Source organism: Lycorma delicatula, chromosome 8 (assembly GCF_047948215.1).
Source record: "Lycorma delicatula isolate Av1 chromosome 8, ASM4794821v1, whole genome shotgun sequence".
Classification (NCBI taxonomy): Eukaryota; Metazoa; Arthropoda; class Insecta; order Hemiptera; family Fulgoridae; genus Lycorma; species Lycorma delicatula.
In genome coordinates this window covers 141,243,976-141,269,014 of record NC_134462.1, presented here as the reverse complement: position 1 = coordinate 141,269,014, position 25,039 = coordinate 141,243,976, and the positions used below count along the sequence as shown (strand labels likewise).

At 31.4% G+C, this 25,039-nt stretch overlaps 1 protein-coding gene across 2 annotated transcripts in view; it reads left to right on the top strand.

The window, feature by feature from the left end:
• Positions 1–25,039, top strand: part of LKRSDH (lysine ketoglutarate reductase/saccharopine dehydrogenase) — a 92,198-nt gene that overhangs the window by 39,121 nt on the left and 28,038 nt on the right. For both annotated transcript variants that reach the window (XM_075374307.1, XM_075374306.1), the window contains 4 exons: positions 4,379–4,523; positions 9,832–10,003; positions 14,786–14,850; positions 19,265–19,404. In XM_075374307.1, the coding sequence (XP_075230422.1) occupies positions 4,379–4,523; positions 9,832–10,003; positions 14,786–14,850; positions 19,265–19,404 (522 nt within the window). The remainder of the gene's footprint in view (positions 1–4,378; positions 4,524–9,831; positions 10,004–14,785; positions 14,851–19,264; positions 19,405–25,039) is intronic.

The following is a 25,039-nucleotide window of genomic DNA, read 5'->3' as shown; positions in this document are numbered from 1 at the left end:
GATTTTTAGGGTTATTGTTAGATAGCCTCCTTACGCAGGTGTTTTGTTTGATGAGAAGTTGCTGTTTAGCAACCACATTAGCAAGTAGCGGCGGACGCCGTCTCAGTAATGCACAAACTTAGAAGGATTGCTCGGAAGGACTACGGGTGGTCTGGCCGTCAAATGTACATGGTGTACCGAGATATCTTCGAAAGCATGATCTCTTACAAGGTGCCTGTTTGGGGGCACAGGTTGGATATGAATAGAGTACTTGTTCAAAATTTAAGGAGTGAGTGCCCAGCGCAGAGCCTTAATTGTAAGCAATGGTGTTTTTAAAACAACCTCCAACTAGGCTACCACCGTTTTGGGAAAGGCTCTCCCAATCGATTTAGAGGTGAAAGTTCGGGCAGCTATGTGGAGATTGCGAAGAGGCCGGGAGGCCGAGGTATTTGCGATGCGGTTTCGGGCCGGGCAGTACCGGAACGGAACGTTGATCACAATGCACTAGATCAAAATTTCGTTCAGTTGCCTGTCTCCAGCTTGTGGAAGAGGCTGCGGAGCCTCGAGATGGAAGCATGACAGCTGGAATAGGACACCACGACTAAGGGAAGATCCTTGTACAAGTTTATACGGGATCTGGAGGGATGGTATGCCTCGAGTTCGTTTTTAAGGAAAACGGGTGTCCAGGTGCTCACCAACCATGTTAATTTGAACCAATATCTTTTTCGATTCCGCCTGGTAGCTGATGAGCTGTGCGTCTGCGGGGAGGTCCAATCAAATGAAACCTGATGTTTGACTGCCCTGCTCTTGGGGGGGGGGGCAGAGACCGAGCCACCCTGGAACTTAGCGATCAAGGGGAAAATTGACCACTCACAAGCGGCGAGTCAATGTGGCGAGAGCCGTATTGTCGATCCGTGTGGGAGTTCCTTGATGCATTTTGCTATGTGCATTTGCCATTAGTAGTTTACTTAAGGGAAAGACTCCTAACGCACTGCTGTGGGAAGCTAACCTTGAGATATATGGCTGACCACCAGCCAGTTAGGGCTCCAAGCGCTTTAATATGGTGGACAGGTACTTGTTGGCACTCAACGACCTAAGCGGGGCAGCGAATTGCTGTCTTGACAAAGTAAATATTAATTTATGGATGTCATATATATTTTTAGTAGTTGACGGGGTGTGCCCATTTTAGTAAATATGTGACAAGTGAGCGGTTGGGATACGTAAGCCGGTGGTGTTCGGCACCGCGCTTAGTCCGCTCACGCTGTTAGGTAAGCTCTAAGAGCAATTTAGGACACTGGTCGCTAAACTGTTTCGAGGCTCAGTATCCATTTGTGACACAGACATTCGGTCTTATGCTTTAGGACGACCGAATGGGGCGGTGGGGTGGTGGGAGAAATGCCAACCAAACCAATTATATAGCCTCCTTACTTGGGTCAAACTCATCAAAGAATTAAAAACAAAATGTTCCAAACTTTTGGATATGCTACGAGTCCTTAGCAATACAAATTGGGGTTGGTTTTTGTGGCATTTTTCCTACCACCACTCCATTCGGTCACCCTAAAGCATAAGACCGAATGTTTGTACCACAGACGACAACTGTGCCTCAAAACGGTTTAGCGACTAATATCCTAATTCAATCCTTGGAAATCCTTATCTTCGAAGATATGAGGACTATCCACGTTATATTGTAACTCTAGGTATTCGTACCCTAGATTTACTACACCTTATAAATGTTGATGCACGTTCCATTTTTGCGATTTATCCGTGTTCGTATCCTCCGTGAAGAATCAACTTATTAATTTTTATGTTTGACCTCACGATATACAATAAAAAATCAACGCCATTTATTTTCTTTCAGCAAATGTTTCACCATATTGTCTCTAAGACAAATCCAGACGTTGTAGTATACACAGATGGATCGAAACAGTACAATACCGTTGGATGCGCATTTATTGTTAATGAACGAATCTTTGGTCTTACGAGTATCTTTACTGCTCAACTATACGCTATACATAAGGCTTTGAATATTATTAATCCCAAGTACCGTCATATCCTTATTTGTAACGATTCTTATAGTTCTCCCCAAGCCTTAGAAAACCTGCCTAGAAAAGCCTAGAAAGCCTAGAAAATACCAGGGGACCTGGTATTTTTATTTCTCCGAAGTATTAGTTTTTACACACTTTTTGATAGTGTTCATGAAATTCTCTTTTTTGTACTGTAATTATATATTTTTGTATTTAACATTTAAGTTTTTTATTTTATCTTTGTTTTTAGTACTTTAATTTTTTTTTAAACTCTACTTTACGTTTTTGAATTTTTGAAGAAGCAAGTAAAGCTTCTTCATTCATACAGTTTTCTTAAAAACTATGTTTGATTTTCATATGATTTTAATTTTAATTCGAAGAATTCTCGGGATTTGTTAATGTACTCACTATGAATCGTTTCCAAACGTTGTTTAGGTTTATTAGGTTTCATGCACTGAAATATAGGTATTTCTAATATTTCATTGATTTCATGCTGTCTGCTGCCAAAACTTTTGAGCAAATAACACACAGGGGTGTTTTCTTCGTTTACTTCAGTACTGGAAACCCAAAATTTAAGTATTCTTGATATTTTATTGATTTAATTTTCGGAACCAGGAGGGTTCTGAAAATAAAATTTATCCATGATTCTGTATAAAGAAAAAAAATATATTCTGTATAAATCTACTGCCGTGAATATTTAATACCGTGGTTTGCAATTAACACGCAAATTACAACATATACATTCAGGATAGATTCGATAGCGATAGAAGGGTCGACTCGACTGAGACTGCCTGGAACTGAACAAGGTTCATTTAAACAAGGTTCAAGGACATTTGTATACATTTGCGCATTTCTTTCAGAATGTTCAAATCGGAACTTCTTGCGAAGCCGGGAAAATGTCCGATATGGTGGAAGTAAGAAAGAGAGCTATAGTCTTCGATTCGGGTTTTGTCAATACAGCGTCGGTGTTGCCAAATATCAATAAAGTTACTTATTTTTGGTAATTTGTAAGGTTTTTAATTAAGGTCGTAGTGTAGCTTTAGCATCAAAATACATTACTACTGTATACATTGTTATTATATGAGAAGGGGCTGGAATGAAAATTGTGATTGGAAATTGGGCCACATATATTGAAAGGCTGAGAAACGCTGGTCTAAGTACATCCTTGTTAGTGAAGCAGCTATATGTGGTGGTATCTCAAAACAATTTTTTTTTTTTTTTACTTAAAGTAAAAGACATTTCTAAAATATTATACTAATGACATTTCTGTATTTGTAATGCCAAGAATATGTAGAGGATGACATTCTATTATTTTAATTAAAGTAATTGGGTTAATGTAATTAAATTATTAATGCTTAATAAATATTTTATAGTTGTTAATGTTGAATTTATTTTGTATTATCTATGTTTGTTTTCTTTACTTTACATAATTTTTCAATCAAAAAAGGAAAAGGCAAGGATAAAGTAAAACCTGAAGAACGACCAATTTCAACATTCCACAAGGATATAAAATCAAGGCATTAAGATTTTGGATGGCAAGGTGCTTAAATGAACTATGGAATATTTGTCTGTTTCATAAATTATAAGGAACCTTCTGATAGTTGAATTGAATATCTTGATAATAATTCTGTGCAACTAGGATAGGAAATTAATAAAATGGATAAGAGATCAGAAAGTGTATTGAAGATTGTTGTGCAGAAACTGATAACACAAAACAATCTATGAAGAGTTGTAAGAAAGTTTTGTTATGTTTGTCATGTACGTACCATGTCATATTATCTTGCTTTTATCAGGAAAAAGAAGTGATCGAATGATACATCAAGAAAGAAATGAGAAAAAGAGTTATTTCTTGTAATATGGCTGTAAACGTATATACTGAGAAACAGAAAATCTTGAAAAATTGGAGATGTGGTTGTGATTGATAAAGAGGTTTGGATGGATACTTAAGCATCCTGTATGACGTCAAAAATGAAGACAATTATGCAGTTTGATTACAGCAACAAATACTTTGAAGAAACGAAAGATGAACAAGATCGGACATATTTTCAGGAGGAATTGCTTACAAAAAGTACGTTATGAAAATTACAAAAGAGGAGGGGCTGGAACACAACGAAGGAGAATGATAGTATTAGATGTTGAAAAGAGAGGTAAAGCATAGAACACTTCTGAAACAGTACATGCATGTACCCTTTCATAGAACAGATTTACTTTTTGTAAACAATGATTTTTTTTGTGGTGATCTCGTGTAAAATATTGAATAGTTTTTTATGTTAATGACTATTTAATTTTTTTTAGTAGCAGACTTATTTTATATTCAGCCTTTACTGTAATATTTATTGAAGTTTTGAACAATGTTTTAAATTGGATTATTTTAGGTGCACCACCTCTTCCACACAGGATGCTTGGTATTTGTGACATTAGTGCTGATCCAGGGGGTTCTATTGAATTCATGAATGAATGTACTACTATTAACACTCCATTCTGTTTATATGATGCTGATCGAAATAAGGATACTAAAAGGTAATAAATGTAATTTGATATCTAATACAGTTAGTTTTATACCATTATCAAATGAATAATTGTGAACCAATTAGTTGTAATTGTCGTAGATACCCTACTATTTCATTATAACATGTGATGTTAATATGATATTTTTTGATCAGTATATTATTAACCTTCTGATAGCCTTTTTGTTATCATTATTTTAAAAGTTAATTTGTTTTCCGACTGTGTAAGTTTCTGAAGTACATAATTAGCAGCATTAATTACAACACTTTTTTCAATACTAAATATTCTATTTTATAATTGTTAAAAATAGATATATCTTCTACTAACTTACAATACGAAAGGCTTTTGAATTCCTTTGAAGAAACTTGTCTAAAGATAATGATTATTATTTAACATTTGCTAAACTTATTCATCATCAATCTTAGAAACAGGAGTTATATTTTTGTTTAGTATATATATATTTACATAAAAATTTAGTGGTTTTGGTGAGTCTGTTACATTTTCACACAAAAACTACTCTACTGATTGAACTGAAATTTAGTTTTTAAACTTGGGAAAAACATAGGACTATTGCTGTTATGAAATATTTCATCTCAAGATGGTAGCTGCTTTAATCGCTTGCGGTAACAGCCAGATTATGTTGCTTGCCGATATTCAACTTCACTATGGCCAAATTATTTATCAAATCAAATTTGGAGACTACTTGCAATATTTGAAATTAAATTTTCTATAAATGAAGTCTCTGTCTTTTTCAATATCTTTTGGTTATTGACAAAAATAGCTTTAAGGGGAGTCATGGAGCCCTGTCTTTCTGATGTTAATTTGTCAAATTTTAGGTACATTTTCTCAGGAACTATGAAAAATGTTGGCCTAATTTTTTTTTTTTTTTTAAGATGGTTATTTCCTTTATATTTAAAGCAACAGTTTTTTGAAGTTGCTTTTGAAAAAATTTGATAAATTTTTGAAGTTACCAACACTTTTTACAAAAATAATTTGCATTACAACCAAAATATTTTTGAAACTGGAAGAAATTTAGCAATTTCCTTGGTTTAAAATGTGAGGGTAGTTGTAAAAATCAAAATTTTAAAAAATTATGGAGATATTTAATACAGTTCAAAAACCATTATATCAATAATGGTTGTTGAGAAAATTGTACTCTTATATTGAGAAACATGTTTTCCAGCAAATGCAGTTAAAGGTAACACCGTGGTAAAATATGAGTAGTCTAACTTTCAGTGCTCCATATGAAGGGTTATCTGGGTCCTTCTGCTCTTCCAAGGTTTCTTCCAACTTTTTTCTTGCTAATGTATTTTTCTGATGTTAAATTTTTTTTTATTTCTTCAATCGCTTTATCAGCTTTTCTGACTCTAATAAGATCCAAGTTTTTCATTCCTTGTATGCAATTTGACCCAGATGAAATGCCCAACTTGTTCACTAATTCACATTTTACTGTATTTCCCTTATTAAAGTTGGTAATAGCTTCATAACTCCTATTTCTAAATTTTTTTCAAAACAAATGACTTAGGGATCCTTGACCACATTATATTGTTGAGAGATTCACTGGGATTTTGTGTTCCACCATGCAAACACTTTCTAAGAAGTGTGGGTCAGCTAATTCTTTAAAAATCTGTTTAATTTCTAGCATAATAGCTTCGGGAAAGTGTCTGTGTTCATTCAGTATGATCATATATTTTTTTTTTGTTAGCCAGGGCCTTTTGGAACTTACACAAACTGTCTGAACCTGTTGGGTATAAATGATGTGCAAGTGAATTATTATCAGAGCCAAGATGGAAATATTCTGCCTACACAGCCTTTTTCATGTCTTTTAAATTGGATGTATTATGATGAATAGCTAGTCCATAATAGGTTTGAATTTCATTAATGGCAGAATCTGTGAGTCGCTCATGACCTCCTATTGTTTTACCAACTGAAACTTTAGTTTTACCCACTTTACTTTTAAGTTTTCTAAGATGAGTACCCATACGTTTTTGAATGTGGCCCAGACATTCTAATTTTTTACCAAAAAGTCTGGACCATATGGTTTTGCTGCCACAACAGATGGAAACTATCTCCATCTCCCAGATAATATTTGTACCTGATATTATATTCTTCTGATATTATGCGACTGGAACATATCCACACCTGCTACCTCCATTCCACTTCTTACTCTCCTATAATTAGCCACACAGTTATCATTATACATCAATAATTTTTCCATTGTTCTTAGCTATGGAAGTTACAACTCCATTTAGAGACGAATAGCCTCTACGTTGCCACTGCCCGTCCAAGATTGCAGTTATATCCCTACAATCATCTAATTTTTTGTACAAAATCTGCAACTGCTTCTTTCATAGAAGTTTACAAACATCTTTTAGTGAATTACAAATAATGCTCTTATAATATATAAATACAGCAGGTTTGGGCATATTCATGCACCACAGAATGTTCTTGCAGCTTCTTCCCCCTTATCGATGCATCGAAATGCGTAACCCATACGGTCATTTATTTCTGCCTTATTGTTAGGTAAAGTTTAACTGTTACTTCTAACAGCTTCAAAGCCACAATCCTTACATTTAACATTGATGTTAACACCTAACACTTTGCAGACCTTTGTCATAACATACTCTACATTCCGAAATTAACGTCAGATCCAGTGGCGTAAACTACTCGACATTATGTAATTCACGTAGCAGTCCAATGTCATGCAATGTTTAGACGTCAGCAAATCATGAAACGAGCATCGCTCGACATTTAGACAGTTCTCACTCGACATCGCATTCTATTTAGTTTAGCTAAATATATTTTTTTAACCTCCGGGACACGTCGTATTTACTTCAGAGGATGAGATGAATGACAACTTTTGTAGCGTGTGAAAAATGCCATGCCTGACCGGGATTCGAATCTGGGACCTCCGGATGAAAGGCGGAAACGCGACCATTCGCGCCACGGAGGCCAGCAGCTGTTTAATCTGAATTTGTTATTAGTAAACGAATGCACTTACGGCAACATATCTAATAGGCTGTGTTCCGACATCTTGTCTGAATTGTAAATAAACAACTTAGGTACGAAAGATGGCCGGAACTTGTGATCAAATTCGTGATTTTGAATTGGAAAATTTTATTAATGAGTTTTATAGTGACAATTCAGAAAGTCTGTTTAGTGATGATAGTGACTGAGATCCAATAGTTAACGAAAATATTCTTGATTCGCATTTAGGATCAGAAAGTGATAGTGAATTTGAGGTTAGTGGTCTGCCGGTTTGTGACAATATTTTGCATATTTTTGTGAGTAATACCGATAATTCTGATAATTACATTGACATACATTCGGGAAATGGGTCATTTGGTGACACTTGTTCTAATGCGTTAAGAGAAAAATACAACGGTGATTGCCCAAATTTCCATTTACGGTTCCGCGATGTGGTCCAATGTATAACAATAATGTGAAAACAGAATTGCAATACTCTCAGTTATTTTTTACTGATTCGTTATTGTCTGAAATTATTGTCGAAACTAATTGATAAGCAGAAGAAAAATAAAAAACACATACCGCTAAGACAATATTCTGTATGGTAGTGCTGGAAGGATGTCGCTCTTCTTGAAATTAAAGCTTTTCTGGGAGTAATAATTAATATGTGCGTATACCCTAAAACCGATATTAAAAAATATTGATCAGAACAGCAGGAGGATAAAATGTGATTCATTAAAGATGTATTTGTGTATCATTGCTTCCTTCAAATGTTTTTGACATTTCATTTATGTTCTCCAAATCAGCCAAATGCAGTAGTTTCTTCAAGAGACAGAAAGGTAAGAAATGCTACTGAGGGTATTGATAAACAATATAGGGAAAACTTTATTCCAGCACAAGATATTTTAATCTATGGGTTTTAAAGGAAGAATTAAATTTAAAAGCTACAACCCTATGAAGCCCACAAATTGGGATCTGCACATTTTTGTTTTACCAGATTGTATGAGTGGTTATATATGTACATTTATTTTCTAATTTGGGAAGTTAAAAACAGATGCTCTAGATCGACCAGAACTTCCTTTTACAAGTTGAATAGTTCTCAACAAAGTTGTGCCTTACAGTTAGGGTTTAGGTTACCATTTATATATTGATCGGTTTACACCAGCCCTAATTAAGCACTTGAAATTTATAAGCACAGAGTGCATACCACAGGCACTATTATGTTAAGGAAGTCCCTGAAGTTCTTAAAAATGAAAAAATTAAAGTGAACAGATTGAGTATCGTTATGGTACCAAAATGATGTTACTTGCATGGAAAGACAAACTGATTGTTTCTTTATTATCAGCATATCAGAACAGTACCATACTAACTGCTCAAAGAGTAAATAAAAATAATATGAGTGAGTTCAACAAATCAACCGTAATTTGTGACTATACAGCTAAGATGGATGTAGTTGATTGAAATGACTAGCTATTTAGCTAGTTACACATTTGAAATAAAATCTATAAAGTGGTGGTGAAATATGTTCTTTTGGTTGCTTGAGATTGGGATTGTAAATTCCTATTTGTTGTATTGCTGGGATAAAAATGAAAATGCTCTCACCCATAAGAGGTTTCGAAAACATTAGCTTTACCAACTTGTTGATGATGTCCGTAATCAGGAGAGAAGAAAAAGAGCCAAAAAATTTCATCTTGGCAAAAAATTGCCAAGATGAAAAAGCAAAATGTTTTATATACTTTTACATGATACAAAGCAAATTATGAATTTTATATACTACAAATTTGTAATTTATACTAAATTTTCAGAAACATACCATCATAAAAAACTTAATAAAAGATTTCAGAATTGTATAAATTTGGTATCAAATTAAACATAAAATAACTAACTATAAGTACTAATAAGTAACTAACTAACTATAAGTACTATTTTTAAGACAAGGGTATTATTTTCTGAAATTCACATTATTCAGATCATTTAAAGTTTCGAGTCCTGTGCAGATCAAACTGTTGCTCAAAAGAAATTATAATACACTGATGGTTTTTATAAATTGAACAGGCTTTAATTGTTATTTATCAGTATTATTCTCACTAGCATGAGGATAATGAACATAGTGGAGGTTGTGGGATATACTCCAATACTCCTTGGCTAGACAGGAAGGGTGAGCGAATCGAGCGCTGACAGGCTAGTTAAAAATATAATTATTAAACTTAAAAATTGAAGTAAAATCATTAAAGGATGGCTTACTTATACGAGTATTTTTTAAAAAGAATTCACTAAATACCTTCTTAATAAACTAGTTTGTGTAAATAAAGATTTCAAAGTATTACTATTAATTACTTTTTCTCTGTTTTAGCTTTAAAGGACCAGGTGTTTTAGTTTGTTCAATTGATAATATGCCTACACAGTTACCCCGAGAGTCAACTGATTTCTTTGGTGATCTTGTTCTTCCATATGCATTTGATATTCTTCAATCTGATGCAACCAAACCACTTGAAGATCATAATTTTATCGATTCTGTTCACGGTGTAAGTTTTAAAGTTTTATTAAATCCCGTTATTATGATAGACATTTTTCCATTTTAAGTATTTGTACAATGTTAAATAAAATGCCTTTAACCTTGTGCTGGGTGCGTTGGTGCAAATCTGCTACTGATTGGGACATTTTTTTGCTAAATGTTTGGTTTGCTGCGCTGACTTCTCTATTTGCATAACATACAGTTAAATTTTAAGACATGTCGCCATTGTGTTGAGAGCCTTGTTCGTGAATGTTGTGAGAGACATTTTTAAGAATAGTATTGCAGAATTGGCATCTGATTTGCTTCCACCTGCCTGATAACGTAAGTATAATTTCTTAGTAATATTACTAATTTTATGATTTTTATTCATATCTTTGATGAATTATCATAATTAAACTTATCAACGCATATCATAATTAAGCTTATTGTTTTGTTTTATTTAATTTTTACATTTATATCTTGTCTTTGCATCATACATACTGCTTATTTTTGTCAAGTGCTGTTCTCTCAATCACAATGTTTGTTTATTTTGTCAGGGAAATGGCTTCAAGTTGGGGTTATCTGAAAGATAGTGACATAGAGAATGCATTATTTGATTGCTTTGATGAAGAAAACGATCAGACATTTTCTGATTCAGAATGGAGTGGTGATGAAGAAGAAGAAGTGATCAACAGTGAAGATGATACAATTTCCAAACAAGATTTGCTGTCAGATGAGAACGATAATGATTCTGAATTTATGGTGGGCTGAGATGGAAATACCAAATGGTATAAGAATGATTTTACTAAAATTAAATCAAAAACTTTAGCAAAAAAGATAGTAAAAGTCTTCCGGGTCCTAGATTAGAAGCGCGTGGAATTACGGATGAAATGGAAGCTTTTCAAAAAATACTGTTTGATTCTATATTGCAAGAAATTGTACTTCAAATGAATTCCTTTATAAGAAGAAAAAGAGATGTACTCACAACAGTGTGACTGTAAAGAGATTGATGAAATGGAAATTTGGGTCCTAATTGGAATTTTATTTTTGTTAGGTGTAAAAAAGTTGAACCATGCAGATGTGGTAGAAGTATGGTCATCTGATAGGTCAAGAATGATCATATTACGTGTATGTATGAGTTATAAGCAATTTTTATTTTTACTTAGTTGATGTGTTTTGATGAGAAGGATTCCAGACTTGTAAGATAAATAACGGACAAACTAACAGCAATCAGAACAGTTTTGGATGCTTTCAGAAAAAATTTTGGGAAAATTCATTCTCATAACGAATATGTGACAACAGATGAAAAAGTCAAGCCTTTTAGAGGAAGATGCAGTTGGAATCGGTTCATTCCAAGTAAACCAGCCAATTATGGTTTAAAAGTATTCGCCCTTTCTGACGCAAAACCATTTTACGCTAGTAAATTTGAAGTATATTGAGGAATTCAACCTCCAAGGGAATGTGCATTATCAAACCTTATGACATTGTGCACCGACTTTTGAAAGCTATGAAAGGTTCTAATCAAAATTTAACAACTGACAATTGGTACGAATATCTACTGGCAGAATCATTGCTAAAAGAAAAAATGACAATGATAGGAACTTTAAGAATAAATAAGAGGGAAATTCCTCCTGAAATGACAGCTAACAAACGACTTCCAGTTGCATCACCAATTTTTGGTTTTCAGAAAAATAAAAAATTAGTTTCTTATGTCACAAAAAGGAATGAAGCGGTATTACTTTTTTCAACAATATTGACGATGAAACTGGTAGGCCATATATTATATTAGATTTTAATGCCTCTAAAATGGGTGTTGATAAAAGATATAAATTATGTAGCTCTTACAATGTTGCCAGAAAAACTAATAGATGATCAAAGGCACTATTTTATGCATTACTCAATATTTTAGGAATCAATACCCAGGTACGATTGAGCTCAATGCCCAATCATTTGGGTTTGAGATATTATTTACCTCAAACCCGAAAAACAAAACATTAAGAAGGAAATTATTTTTCAGATGTTTGGTATTGAAACTGATGCAACCACATCTCAAAAAAAGAGCAAATATTTGAACATTGGCACAAAACCTTCAAGTATTTTTGAAACTGTATAAAACATCAACTGAGAAAGTGGAAAAATCACCAGATTTAGGAGTTAAGTTTGTAGGAAAATGTGGTTGTTTCCCTCCAATTTGTTTAAAATGAAACGATCATAATGCTATATCCATGGATGCAGAAATGCTTTACGTGACTGGATATGTAACCTGTATCCACATGCCCAGCAAAAGGTTAAAGTTTTTTTTTATATGTTAATAATATTTGTGTTTGCTATAAATCAAAATATGTTGTGAGAAGCATTGTATGTACTAACTTTCATGATCTTTTCAAAATGTCAGTGGTTTAAGAATTAAGTAGGTTTTTAGAATTAAAAGCTTGCAAAAAACTACATTTTTCTGCTTGTCACTCATTTCACAGAATTTATTTGCATCTGTATTGTTGAAATCTCCTGATAATTAATATAATACTCATAAGATGCACCAGTAGCACTATATATCATCTTTGTCTTGCATCGAATGTAAAATTGTAGGTGGTTTTTATTTTAAATCTGTGTGTATCTCTCTCTCTCTCTCTCTGTGTGTGTATATATATATATATATATATATTAAAATACAGAAATACATACAACAATTTTAAAATCGAAAAATGCTCAAAATTATAGAATTAAATTAGAAATAAAGAGTGCAAACTATAAAAGAAAACAAAATAAATTTAGAAATATATAATATGCTTTTAAATCTAGTAAATCAATTTGGTTTATTAATTTTTAATGAAATCCAGAGTCAAATAAAAGTTAAATTAGAAATTTTAAAACGAAAAATCAACAATAATAGGAAAAATGGTAATTTATTGAGTAATAAATTTTTTGTGATAAATAATATGGATCATGATAAACTATATGAACTAGGTAACAATAGAAATAATAATGATAAATATATAATCAATGACTAACATCCAATTCAATCATGAAGACAGTAAAGTAATTTGTAATATTTTCAAATATAATAATCATTCATTTGATGAAACCAGATTATTACAAAATATTATAGTAGATACAAAATTGAATTTAGATTATATTAATGATGAAAATGGAAAGAAGATAATTAGAAATGGTATAATACATAATATTAATTAACCATTGAACAAGAAGCATAAACAATTGAATAAAAACCAAGATTTTATTAGTATAAAAAATATAATTAATTGAAACTAAAGTTACTAAAATTTAATGCCATAATTTTAAATTCGGGTGAAGCTAATACTCCCAGTAGTAATATATAAAGAAACTTATATTGACAAAATTAATAATTACATAGAAGAAAATGATTCAGGGAGATGAAAAACCCTATGAATAATTATTTAAAAATTGTAAAAATGTTAATAAACAAGTGACAGGACCATACATTTTTTAAATATAAACATAAAAATTAATAACAATAATGAAATTGAAACAAGCGTATATAGAAAACCTACTAACAATAATATAACAATTCATACAAATTCAAATAACCCACTTTCACATAACTATTTAACTATTAACTATGGTATGATACATAGATCTGTTATTTATTCACATAATAATCAGGTTGTATAAAATAGTGAACTGGGGTATATAAAAAGTATAGCTTTACAGAATAGCTACAATAAATCATTTATTGATATCCATTTACTGGGGATATTTAAAGAAGAAATATAACAAAAACACTATCCTTATTCCAGTGAATGGTTCTAAAAATTATGATAGAAAATATATTTTATACAATTATATAAACAAAAACACAAATAGAATAGTGAATTTTTATAATAAAGAACAATATACAGTTGCATATAAACCGATATATATTTTGAAAAAATTCTTTTATTATAACACTAATTATATTTTTGACAAATTTAACTTAAGCGGCATATATAAAATTAAATGCACAGACTGTAATGCCATATGTATAGGTAAAACTGATAGATCATTTAAAGCAAGATTCTTGGAACATCGAACAGCATTTAAAACAAAAAAGAAATTTTTTTCAAATATGGCAGATCACTTGATTTCAATTGGACATAAAATTACAGATTTATTAAATAATCTTAAAATATTAGAAATTTGTAATGTTAAAAACAAACTGGAGCATTTGGAGAAATATATTTATAAATATAAAAATTTCAATTTAATAAACAACCAGGTAAATTTTGAGTAGGATGATCTGTTTAAATTGGTAGGCCTTTATAATAGAATTTTAACATTGACTAATAATTTTAATCAGTCATGACATAGTTGACTAAGCATCTAAATGGTAATGTTAATTGTAGTATTTTAATAACTGATGATGAATCTAAAGTATTTGAAAAGCCCTTATTAGATTCAAGGTACAATCATTCTTTCTTTATATGTGTGTATGTGGTGGTTTATAAATACTAATTATAATTCAACGTACAGGACAATACATTCAAAAAATTAATATGTGTATGATTAATGTAACATTTGGTAGAAACCTAAGAAATTGTAGAATACTTATTTTTACAATAACTATTTTAAGTAAGCAGAGGTTTAATTAACCTCTGCTAAATATAACTTTAATGGGACAAAAAAAAATTGTTATTATTGACTTTTACAATAAAGTTTTAGGATTAGATTGCAGCCATCAGTGGCTGCAATGTAATCCTAAAACTTTATTGTAATTTTTGTATTTTTTATTTATGTGTTGATTTATTATTTACATAATTGTTATTTAAATTGTTATTTAATTCTTGTTTTATTTCAGGCAATAATTGCAAGTAATGGTAAATTAACTCCGGATTTTCAGTATATTCAAGAGCTAAGAAATCAGTAAGTATGAAATAAATTGCATTTATAAAATAGTAAACTTCATAAGTTTTTTGTCAGATAGTTTTTTTGATCAAATTATCTTTTTCTGAATTGATTAGTTTATTTATCTTTAAATATTTGCATCACTATTACTTAGAATTATTACATTTATGAATTTATATGGATTCTAACTGCTTCCCATTTTTACATTTGAATTTTGTGATGATGGTGAGATAAAAAAATTTTCTCATAGTTTTCCATAATCTTTCCTGTCAAATGCTATCGATGCATCAGTTTTCCTATATCACTTTATATCACAATAACTCATACGTAATCAAAGATACTGCAACACAACTTTCCGACAACAATGCAGTGTGTACATTACTAGTGTGGCCATGAATAACACAGGTTCGCCAACCTTAAGGAGAGAAATATCCCAGCAGTCTTTATTTTATATATATATATATATATATCTACTGTAAGTCAGTGTTTCTCAACCTTTCAGTATTTGCAACTCAGTCTTCAATCATAATTTTTATCGTGCCTCCCCTCTCATACAATAACAATGTATATAATAATAATGTATTTTGATGTTAAATCTACACTATGACCTTAAGTAAAAACCTTACAAATTACCAAGAATAAGTAAATTTATTGATATTTAGTATCATCGATCCGCTGCATTGACAAAACCGGAATCAATATCTCTCTATTGATCTTATGTCCACCATATTGGGCATTCTGCCGATTTTGTGAGAAGTTCTGATTTGTCTTGAACATTCAGGAATGTCTGCATGACCGTCTGTGCAAATGTGTATAAATCCTGCACCTCATTCAATTCCAGCAAGTCTCAGTCAAGTCGATTCTTCTATCGCTATCTAATTTATTGTGAATGTGTATGTTGTAAATTGTATGTTAATTGCAATTCAAGGAATTAAATATTCACGGCAGTAGATTTATATAGAATCATGGATTAATTTAAATCAGGGGGCATAAGCAAGCATTAGACAATAGTGAAGCATCAGCAAGTGCATAGACAAGAGTGGTTCTGAAAATAAAATCGAGAAAATATTCTCAAGAATACTTAATACTTAAATTTTGGGATTACCAGTACTGAAGCAAATGAAGAAGAAAGGCTCCCGTGTGTCATTTGCTTAAACATTTTGGCAGCAGACAGCATCATGAAACCTAATAAACCTAAACGACATTTGGAAATGCTTCATAGTGAGTACGTTAACAAACCACAAGAATTCTTCAAATTAAAATTAAAATCATGAAAAGCAAACATCATTTCTAAAGAAACTGTGTGAATGAAGCTTTACTTGCCTCATACAAAGTTTCATATAAAATAGCAACTTATAAAAAGTCTCATGTCACTGGTGAAATGCTTTTTTTGCCAGCTGCAATTGAGATTGTAGAAACTATGTTTGGAGATAATTTTGTCAAACATTGCAGTCCATACCTCTATCAAATGATACTGTTGCTCGTCGAATTGGTGATTCAACTGAAGATGTACAGCATCAGCTTTTCAAGAAGTTGCGTGACAAATTGTTTTCAATTCAACTTGATGAGGCAACAGATAGAAAAAACGATACTAATTTCATTGCCTATGTTCGATTTTGTGATGGTATATCAGCAGTAGAAGAACTACTTTTCTGCAAACCAATAGAACTCAAAGCAACAGCACTCATGTTATTTGCTATTTTATAAATGAGGAGAGTGGAAAAATTGCATCAGAATATCCACTGATGGTGCTCGTTCAATGACTGGAAGATTCCAAAGAAATTAATCCTGGTCTAAATATTGTGCTGACAACAATTGTAACCATTGTAATTTATATAAAAATGAGACCCCTAAAATCAAGAATCTTTTCTGCACTTTGTAAAGAGATGGATGTAGTACATTCAGTATTACTATTTTATTGCGAGGCAAGATGGCTACCACATGGAACATTTTTGCAGTGTGTTTATGAATTAATAGATGAAATTGCCATTTTTCTAAAAGAGGAGAACTTATCAGAAGCCAAGAAGTTTTGAGATGGTTTATTTGTGATGGAATTGAGCTACTTGGTCGACATATTCGAGAAATTAAATACCTTGAATCTTCAACTCCAAGCAGAAAATACACATATGTTGGATATGAGTGATAAAGTTAATGCTTTTTTTAGAAAATTGGAATTATAGACCAAAAATTTAAAGCACAAAACCTAAAAATGTTTGCAAATGAGGATGAATGTGTTAAAACTTAGAAGGCTGAAGAACATGTGAAAGTGGAATTTTTAATCATTGAAAATCATTTAGTCATGCTGGCAAAGAATTTAAAAATGTATGTTTCTTGCTGACGACAACTTGGTAGCAAGTTTCAAGTTGGTTAAGGTTCCATTTCAAAATACTGCCGAAGGGCTCTTGACTGCCAAAGAAGTAATTTTTATAGACGTCCTGGCAAGTGGTGAAATCAAATGACTGTTTAGTAATAAATAAATCACTGTTTGAATTTTGGGCAGTGGTAGATGATAAGTTTCTGCACTGAAAACAAGAGCATTTTGTATACTATTACCATTTTACAGTATCCTGCCTTTGCGAAACCGAATTTTCTGCGGTGGCTGCTTTAGGCTGCTTTAAAGACAAAATATAGATCTCGGCTAAATATAGAAAAAAAACTCAGAGTGTCTGTTTCTAATATTAAACCTTCCTTAGAAAAACTTTGTCCTGCAAGATAGGCCCAAGGGAGTCACTAATAATTATTAAACCTGTTTTTTAATTTAGTATTGATAAGTTAATTAAGTACATTGTGCGGTACTGATACAATCCTATTTATAAATGTATTATATAGTGTAAATGTGTATTTTGTAATTTTTTTATATCAGAATGTATTTTGTTATGCGTTCCTTTCAGTAAATTAATAAATCTTTTTTTAATAATATTTTCTTTTCAATATGTTTGTGCCCTCTCCATTTAGTGTCATCATGTCCCCCTAGAGGGGTGCGCCTGACGGGTTGTGAAACACTGCTGTAAATCATATTTATTTATTTATGTGCTATTTAACAAATAATGCCAGTTTTTATAATATTTTTTTATATTTTCATAATAATCATTCTGTAACATAAATAGTTCAATTATGTGTGATTTTTCAGTATAGTTTTTATTATTTTTCATGGAAGTACAGAAACTTTTAGTAGCATAACCTATAACTTCATAGATGAAAAGAGCTATAAAATTATAACCTGTAAAGTTATTTTATTTTTTGAATAGAAAATTTTTGTCAAGTACATGAATTTTGAATAATTATGAAATATATTTTGAATGATTTGCCAAGTTCAGAAACAACTTGGCAAATCGAAACAAGGCCTGAATCGATGGTATCAATAAATCACCATGTCATAGGCAGTCATAATGATGTTGATTATATATACTTATATTGAATTTTTGTCGTTGTGAGATTTTTTTTATTGAAAAGTTCATTTTTTATTTTAAAATTAAATTAAAATTATATTACAATATTCACAAATTACTGAGAGCCTGCTATAATTTTTTTTAAACACCAGTAGTTTTGAAAAATTGGATTGTTTACTTCTTCATCTTGTTTAGTGTCAGTTAAGTGTCATATCAGGTCCTCCTGATGTTGACTATCATCATGGTTGGTATATTCTTCTCTGTTCTGAGTAGTACATGTTTTTATAATACAGACCATATCTGGTTTTTCCTTTTCCCCATTTTCTTTAATTTTTTTAATTATTTATTTTGAGCTTTTGTAATATTTATATTATTGTTTTTTTTCTATGTTTCTAGATCAGGAAAAAGTTTTTTCTTTTAATCGCATTAGTTAAATTACTTGAATCATTATTACGCTAAAAATTTGGAATTTTAGAGTCGATTTGTTATAACTTTTTCGGACCCTAACCAAGAAGGGAATTTGGATCGTTAAGTTTTGCAGGGAAGCAAAAGCAAAAAAGTTTTGCAGGGTACCTTCTATGCACTTAGGCTGTTAATTTAATTAAAAAATACCTCATTGTGAATTATTTATGCTGATATTATGTATTTTATGTTTATTAACTTCTACATAGTATTATAATAAAAGAATCAGTAGGCATGTAATCAGGATAATTTATTGTATTTTGATCTCTTGTACTCTAATTTGTTTTTATTATTATGATTTAACATATCTGATAGAAATAGTTTACTGCTTGCTGTATTTTTTTTTGTGACTTTGACCCTGCATTTATATGTACTCTCAGTAGGGAGATTGTGATTAATTACTGAGTAATAGTGAATTTATCTATTGTTTGATAACCCTTGTCAAAAGAAAACCTTAATTGGCATCTAATTGTTGGATAATTAATAGTGAGCGCATAAAAAAGTTATTCAATTTTTAGTTTCATTGCTTAAATGTAATTTCTCTTATAGTTATTGTGTTAATTTCTTTTTTAATTTTCTAGACGAGGTCGTCATAAGTTGAATTTTTCAATGGATTCAGATGCAGAGCAATTAAAGCAAATTCTTGTGCTTGGAGCTGGACATGTGTGTCCTCCTCTTGTTGAATATTTACACCGTGAAGAAAATGTGCAAATTAAAATTGGTAATATCATTAATAATGGTTATGTTCTGAAATAGAATATATAAATAATTTGAACGACAGATCAGAAATATTTTTAGGTGAAATAAGACCGTTTACTAATTTTCATCCTTTCTGAGCAAAATTATTTTTATATTCAATTGTTTGACTGATTTGATGCATTTCATTCTTTTCTATTTTTACCCACAACAGAACAGAGACAGTATTTGCGTATTTTGGGTAAGAGGTTGTTTGTGTGTTTTACCATTTTCCTCAAAAACTAGTGGACTGATTTCAATGCGGTTTTTTGCAGTAAATAGGTATCATTTCAGAGTAGGTTCTTAGATTAGTTTTATGGTTATAGACCACCAGGAGGTGCTGCAGTAGATGTGTTTCTCTAAAACAGCTGGGCCGATTTTGATGCGGTTTTTTGTGTTACCTAACATAGGTATCACTTCAGAGCAAGTTCTTAGACATTTGTCACGGTTATAGGCCACCAGGGGGTGTTGCAGTAAATGTGTTTCTCTAAAACGGTTGGGCTGATTTTGATTCGGTTTTTGAATTACATAGGTAGCACCTCAGAGGAGGTTCTTAAATTAGTTTTATGGTTATAAGCCCCAGCAGGCACTGCAGTAAATATGTTTCTTTGAGACGGTTTCATGGGTTTTTAAAATTTATAATTTTTTCATATGTGCCTTAAATTCTTGGCCTCAGGATACTTTATACATTCACATACTTAATTCTGTAGCTTGCATGACTAAATTATAATGTCAGAAGGCATATAGTATATATATTCTGTACACCACTAGGGTATTAATGTATAATGAAACTGATAAAAGCAGAAAACCCATATATTACTGTTACTATCATAACATGAACACTGTGTTTTTTATTAATTTAATATTGTCGTCTTCTTTTACAAAACGCATTCTTTTACAACACGGTTTTATTAACACTTATACTACTCGCATTACCTTTTGTAAAAGTAACATTAATTATATTTTTATATCTTAACAAAATCTGTCAGACATTCATTAACTTTTCATTCAAAAAGAAAATGATAATTATAAAAACACTTGCATGATGAGGTGCATGGCATATTTTATCTTAAAATGAGATATGTCGATTAAAGTAGTCACAGAAAAAAAAAAAATGAGAGTAATGCAATACAACTAGTGATTGCAATACTGGATCAAAAATACATTACTGGTAGTATTCGGTATTTTTTTTAAACGTTGTACCAGAATACTGGTGTTAATACTGATATTAGGAATTTTCAAAAAAAGGTACAAAAACACAGCTCTTCCTTTGCCATATATATTAGTTTTTTACAAAAAATGCATAAACTATAAAAATATAAACAATTTTGTTATGTGCTAATATAAAATAAAGGAACAAATGTTATAATCAAGTATTATTAATAAAAACAGTAAAATAATAATTTATACCATTAGAAACAAAAAAATAGAGTTACAAAATAAACCATTAAACCACAGTATTGCAATACAGTAAAAGAACAAAACATGTGTTATTATTATTATTATTATTAAGATTAAATAATATCACATAAAAATCTTGTTGTGTAATCTATTATATAATATCTGTTAATAGAAAAAAAAACTAATTTATTGACTGTTTATTTTTGAAATGTGATTGTAAAAAAACATAATGCATTTACTGAACTATCATTAAGCCTGGAACATATTTTTGTGCAAAAATTACCTGCAGTTGAAAATGCTCTTTCTGCATCTGTGCTGGTTGGTAGTACTGTTGTTAATGAGTGATGTACTTCCTCAAAATATTTACTTTGAAGTCCTTCATCTTCTAACAATTCGGTCCCTTGTCTGCCGGTTTTGAATAAATCTATTTTTTTATTACTTTTGTATTATTATTTGTGGCAATTTTTTTTATTTGTAGCTAATTGCAATTTCTTCTCAAGAGACAATGCTTTTCTGATATTAACATCAACATCATCTTCAACGAATTACTCTGGGTAGGTTTGTATTTGCTTTTCATAAATATTTCTGTTGAAATTTACGATAAAACTTAATTAAATCTAACCTTGTTAGCCTCTTTTCTTCCTTTTTGTTATCTTTTTTTGAAGTTGTTATAATTATGAAAACATCTTAAAATATTTTCTACTTCACTCTATGCAAATTTTCAATGTACCATGTTAATTTCTCAGATAATGAGTGGCGTGTCCTTATCTTTAAGTGATTGCAACATAAAATTTATTTTGCATTCGCTGTTAATAAGTTGGAATCCTTCCGACATAATGCCTCTACAGTCAGCTTTATTGGAAGCAGAGCTGTTACACTTTCAGATAGTAAATTGAATTCACTATCGGAAAAATTCATTTATAAATTTAAGTCAATAATGCTTTCTAATTGAATTTTTTAATTTCAAAAATCATTCCATCACTAAGCACAAACTGTTCCAGTGTGTTTTGGAATCTAACGTTAGCATAAGTACTTTTTTCATTTCAGTAAATAAATATTTTTGTAAACGGTATTTTTAGTAGGGTAGGTTTAAATATCTTAACGTTTGGAATTTTCTTAATTATAGGAAGCAATTCTTGGTAGGTTAATATTTTATCCTCATTATTTATTATTTTCTTCATTGTCACTCTTTTTGAAGTTAGAATCAGAAGTTTCTAAATCCAGAGTATTTTGAATCTTCTGCTCTTGATTTTGTTGGTATAGCACACTGATTACTCCAAGTTGAATTCCATAAGCATAAATAATTGGTGATTTGCATCAATCAATTTCCCAACTTTTTTCATCACCATTGCTCCATCAGTAGTTAGGCAGACAATTTTTTTTCCAGAGATAATCCATGTTCCTCCAGTTTGCAGTTAACTACTTCTACACATTTTGTACCTGGCGTATTTCCTGAGATATGTATAAGTCCTATATTCCAGATTTTCTTTTCTAAATGAATATTTATATTTAAATAATGTCTATTTTGTACTCTTGTCCATTCATCAAATGTGAGACTAAATTTTGTACCAGTTAATTTTAAATCTGTTAATTCTTTTTTCAGAGAATTTCGAACACACTTACTATACTATATACTATATAAGAATTGTAATAAGTATTATTAATACTATATAAGAACTGTTTATAACAGTTCTTATTGTATTAACAGATTTTGTTATATTTTTGAAACCTCTTGCAATTAACGACTTTCACAAGTCAATTGAAATACAAAACACTCTGAACAGCAAACCATCTAATACTGTCAGTCTAGATAAAACTTTATCGAAAGTCACTTTTTCTATTAAAAAAAATCTGTAATTTATGGTGTCTTGGGTTTAGTAATATAATTTTTAGGTGAGTTAGAATTGTCTCGGATTCTTTTCTTTTCAATAAATGAATGTTATGTTATGTTTTCAAATGTGTATGTAGTCCGCTTGTACTTCCTCCAAAAACTTTAATAATCTTTGAACATGTTTTGCATCTTGCCTGCATATTTTTTTCATCATATAAATAGTAAAACCAAGCCAAAGTATTATTGGCAGATTTTTTTTGTTCTTTAAAGTCATTATTATTCATTATGGATAAATAACTCAAAATATATACTTTACAAATATAAATATTTTGACCAATACAGTATAATACAAAATGTGTATTTATTTGTGAAAAAGGAACTCATCAGTTTAAAAAATATCTAAATGTTTAAACATTTAAAACACTACGATAACATTAAATGTGAGATTAGGTTTCATACATGCTTGATACTTGACTTTGACATTACGCAGACAAGGAAAGAAGATCGGAACAGAAGTGAGACAGCAAATGATTAATGTTGTTACTGCCACATCAATGAGAAAAAATACATATTTCAAATAACAGTAGATGCCCAATATGTTAAATTAAACCCTTTAATAAAAAAGATATTTATTATTTATAGCTAATACTGAAAATGCCGGTATTTTACCTTAGAAAATACCAGTTTCATGAAATTGCAAAATAGCACGAAATACCGTTATTCAGTATACCAGTGCAGCGGTATTGCAGTCACTAAATACAACACTATAACTTGATAGTCAACATAAGAACAAAGGAATATAAAGAGCTGCAATAGTAGACACTTAAATCTGTGTTGCCAAAACTAAAAAAATTTGATGTGGTGGACTCCGAATGTCAACATGCCTGTTTGTTTGTTATTTGTTTCACATTTTTTAATCTTTTACTTCTTTTTCCAAATTTATTTTGTCTTTCTTTTATAATAATTATTGCACACTTTAAACTAAATAATTATAAAAAAAAATATGTTAAATACTTTATTTCCACCTTTTTTATGAGTCTAGTTAAATAGTAAAGGTACGTTTCATTATTTAAAAAACATTTATCGAAAGTAAGATGTATTTTATTATTATCTTTTATGACTGCATAGGATCACTTTAGTCAGTTCGTTATCCAAGTCTCTTCAATGGGACTGTTTGGGACTTGTAGTCCTCAGTACTTTTTCATATGTTCTGATCTTTGTGCCCTTCCTAATGTTGAAAATCTTCATGTTATGAGTGTGAAGCGAGTGTTTGTTCTTGATTTTCGTGTTTAATTTTATCTTATCTGAGGTGTCTAGCGCTGTAAGGCCAATTTCCTTCAGATGTTCTCTTAGTTCTTTGATCCATCTGAATCCGGTCTTGGTGTTTTTTGAGTTAAGATTGTACTGTACTAGCTGTTTCAGAAGTCTTGAATCTTACATCCTTATATGTCCAAAGAATCTTAGCCTCCTTTTATGCATGATATCAATGATGGGTTCTAACTCTTTGTACACAACTTTGTCAGACATAATTCACCACTGCCTGTCTTTCTGGTACTTTTTATTGATACAGATTCTTTTGATTTTCCGAAGTCTTCGTGTCTGTGATTGTTTGTTCAGGTGGAAGAGTGTTTCAGCTGCATAAGTGGCTTCTGGTTTTATAACTGTATTGTAGTGTCTTAGTTTTGCATTTATTGATAGGCATTTGTTATTGTAAGCATACCAGGTTAATTTTTGAGCTTTTGTTATTTTCATTTCTATTTTTGAGCTGGTGGTCGACTTTGTACCTTCCCCAGTTTCACAATCTTGCTGTCTGTTCTCAGACAGCATGGGTTTTGCGCCCTTATTGTTAAAATGATTCATATCCATTTCACGGGGATTCAGAGTATATCGGCACATGATTTGTTCGAGCACCTGCCTCATTGCGGCAAAAAGAGTGGTAATGACTCCTGGCCGTAACTCCCTGTTACGAGCAAAGGAGCCTTTACCCTTAGTCCTGCTCGTGCTCTTTTAGAGCAGGGGTCATAATCTGTAACGATGTGTTGATCTTTGATTTCACACATTTGATCCAGTAGCAGTGAAGAGGTCAAAGAGTGACAGGAGAATACAGAAGGTCTCCAGCTGCCTGTGGCTCGCTGCGGGTAGTCATCATGCTTGTGGGCTTGTGCCCAACATCTAAGTAGAAGGAATACAGCGAGCATTTTGTTCGTATACTGTTAGGTCAGGGTATCTCCAACCATGACAGATGTTAATGAGGTAGGTAAGAAACCTAGCCGGAGGAGGGGGCCGGAACTTTTTCCTTCGACCTCCTCAAACACTGGTTCTGACAGTGATTGTTCAGAAGTGGATATAGGGGTGACCACCTGGGAGGGTATGAACCCACTCATTGAAG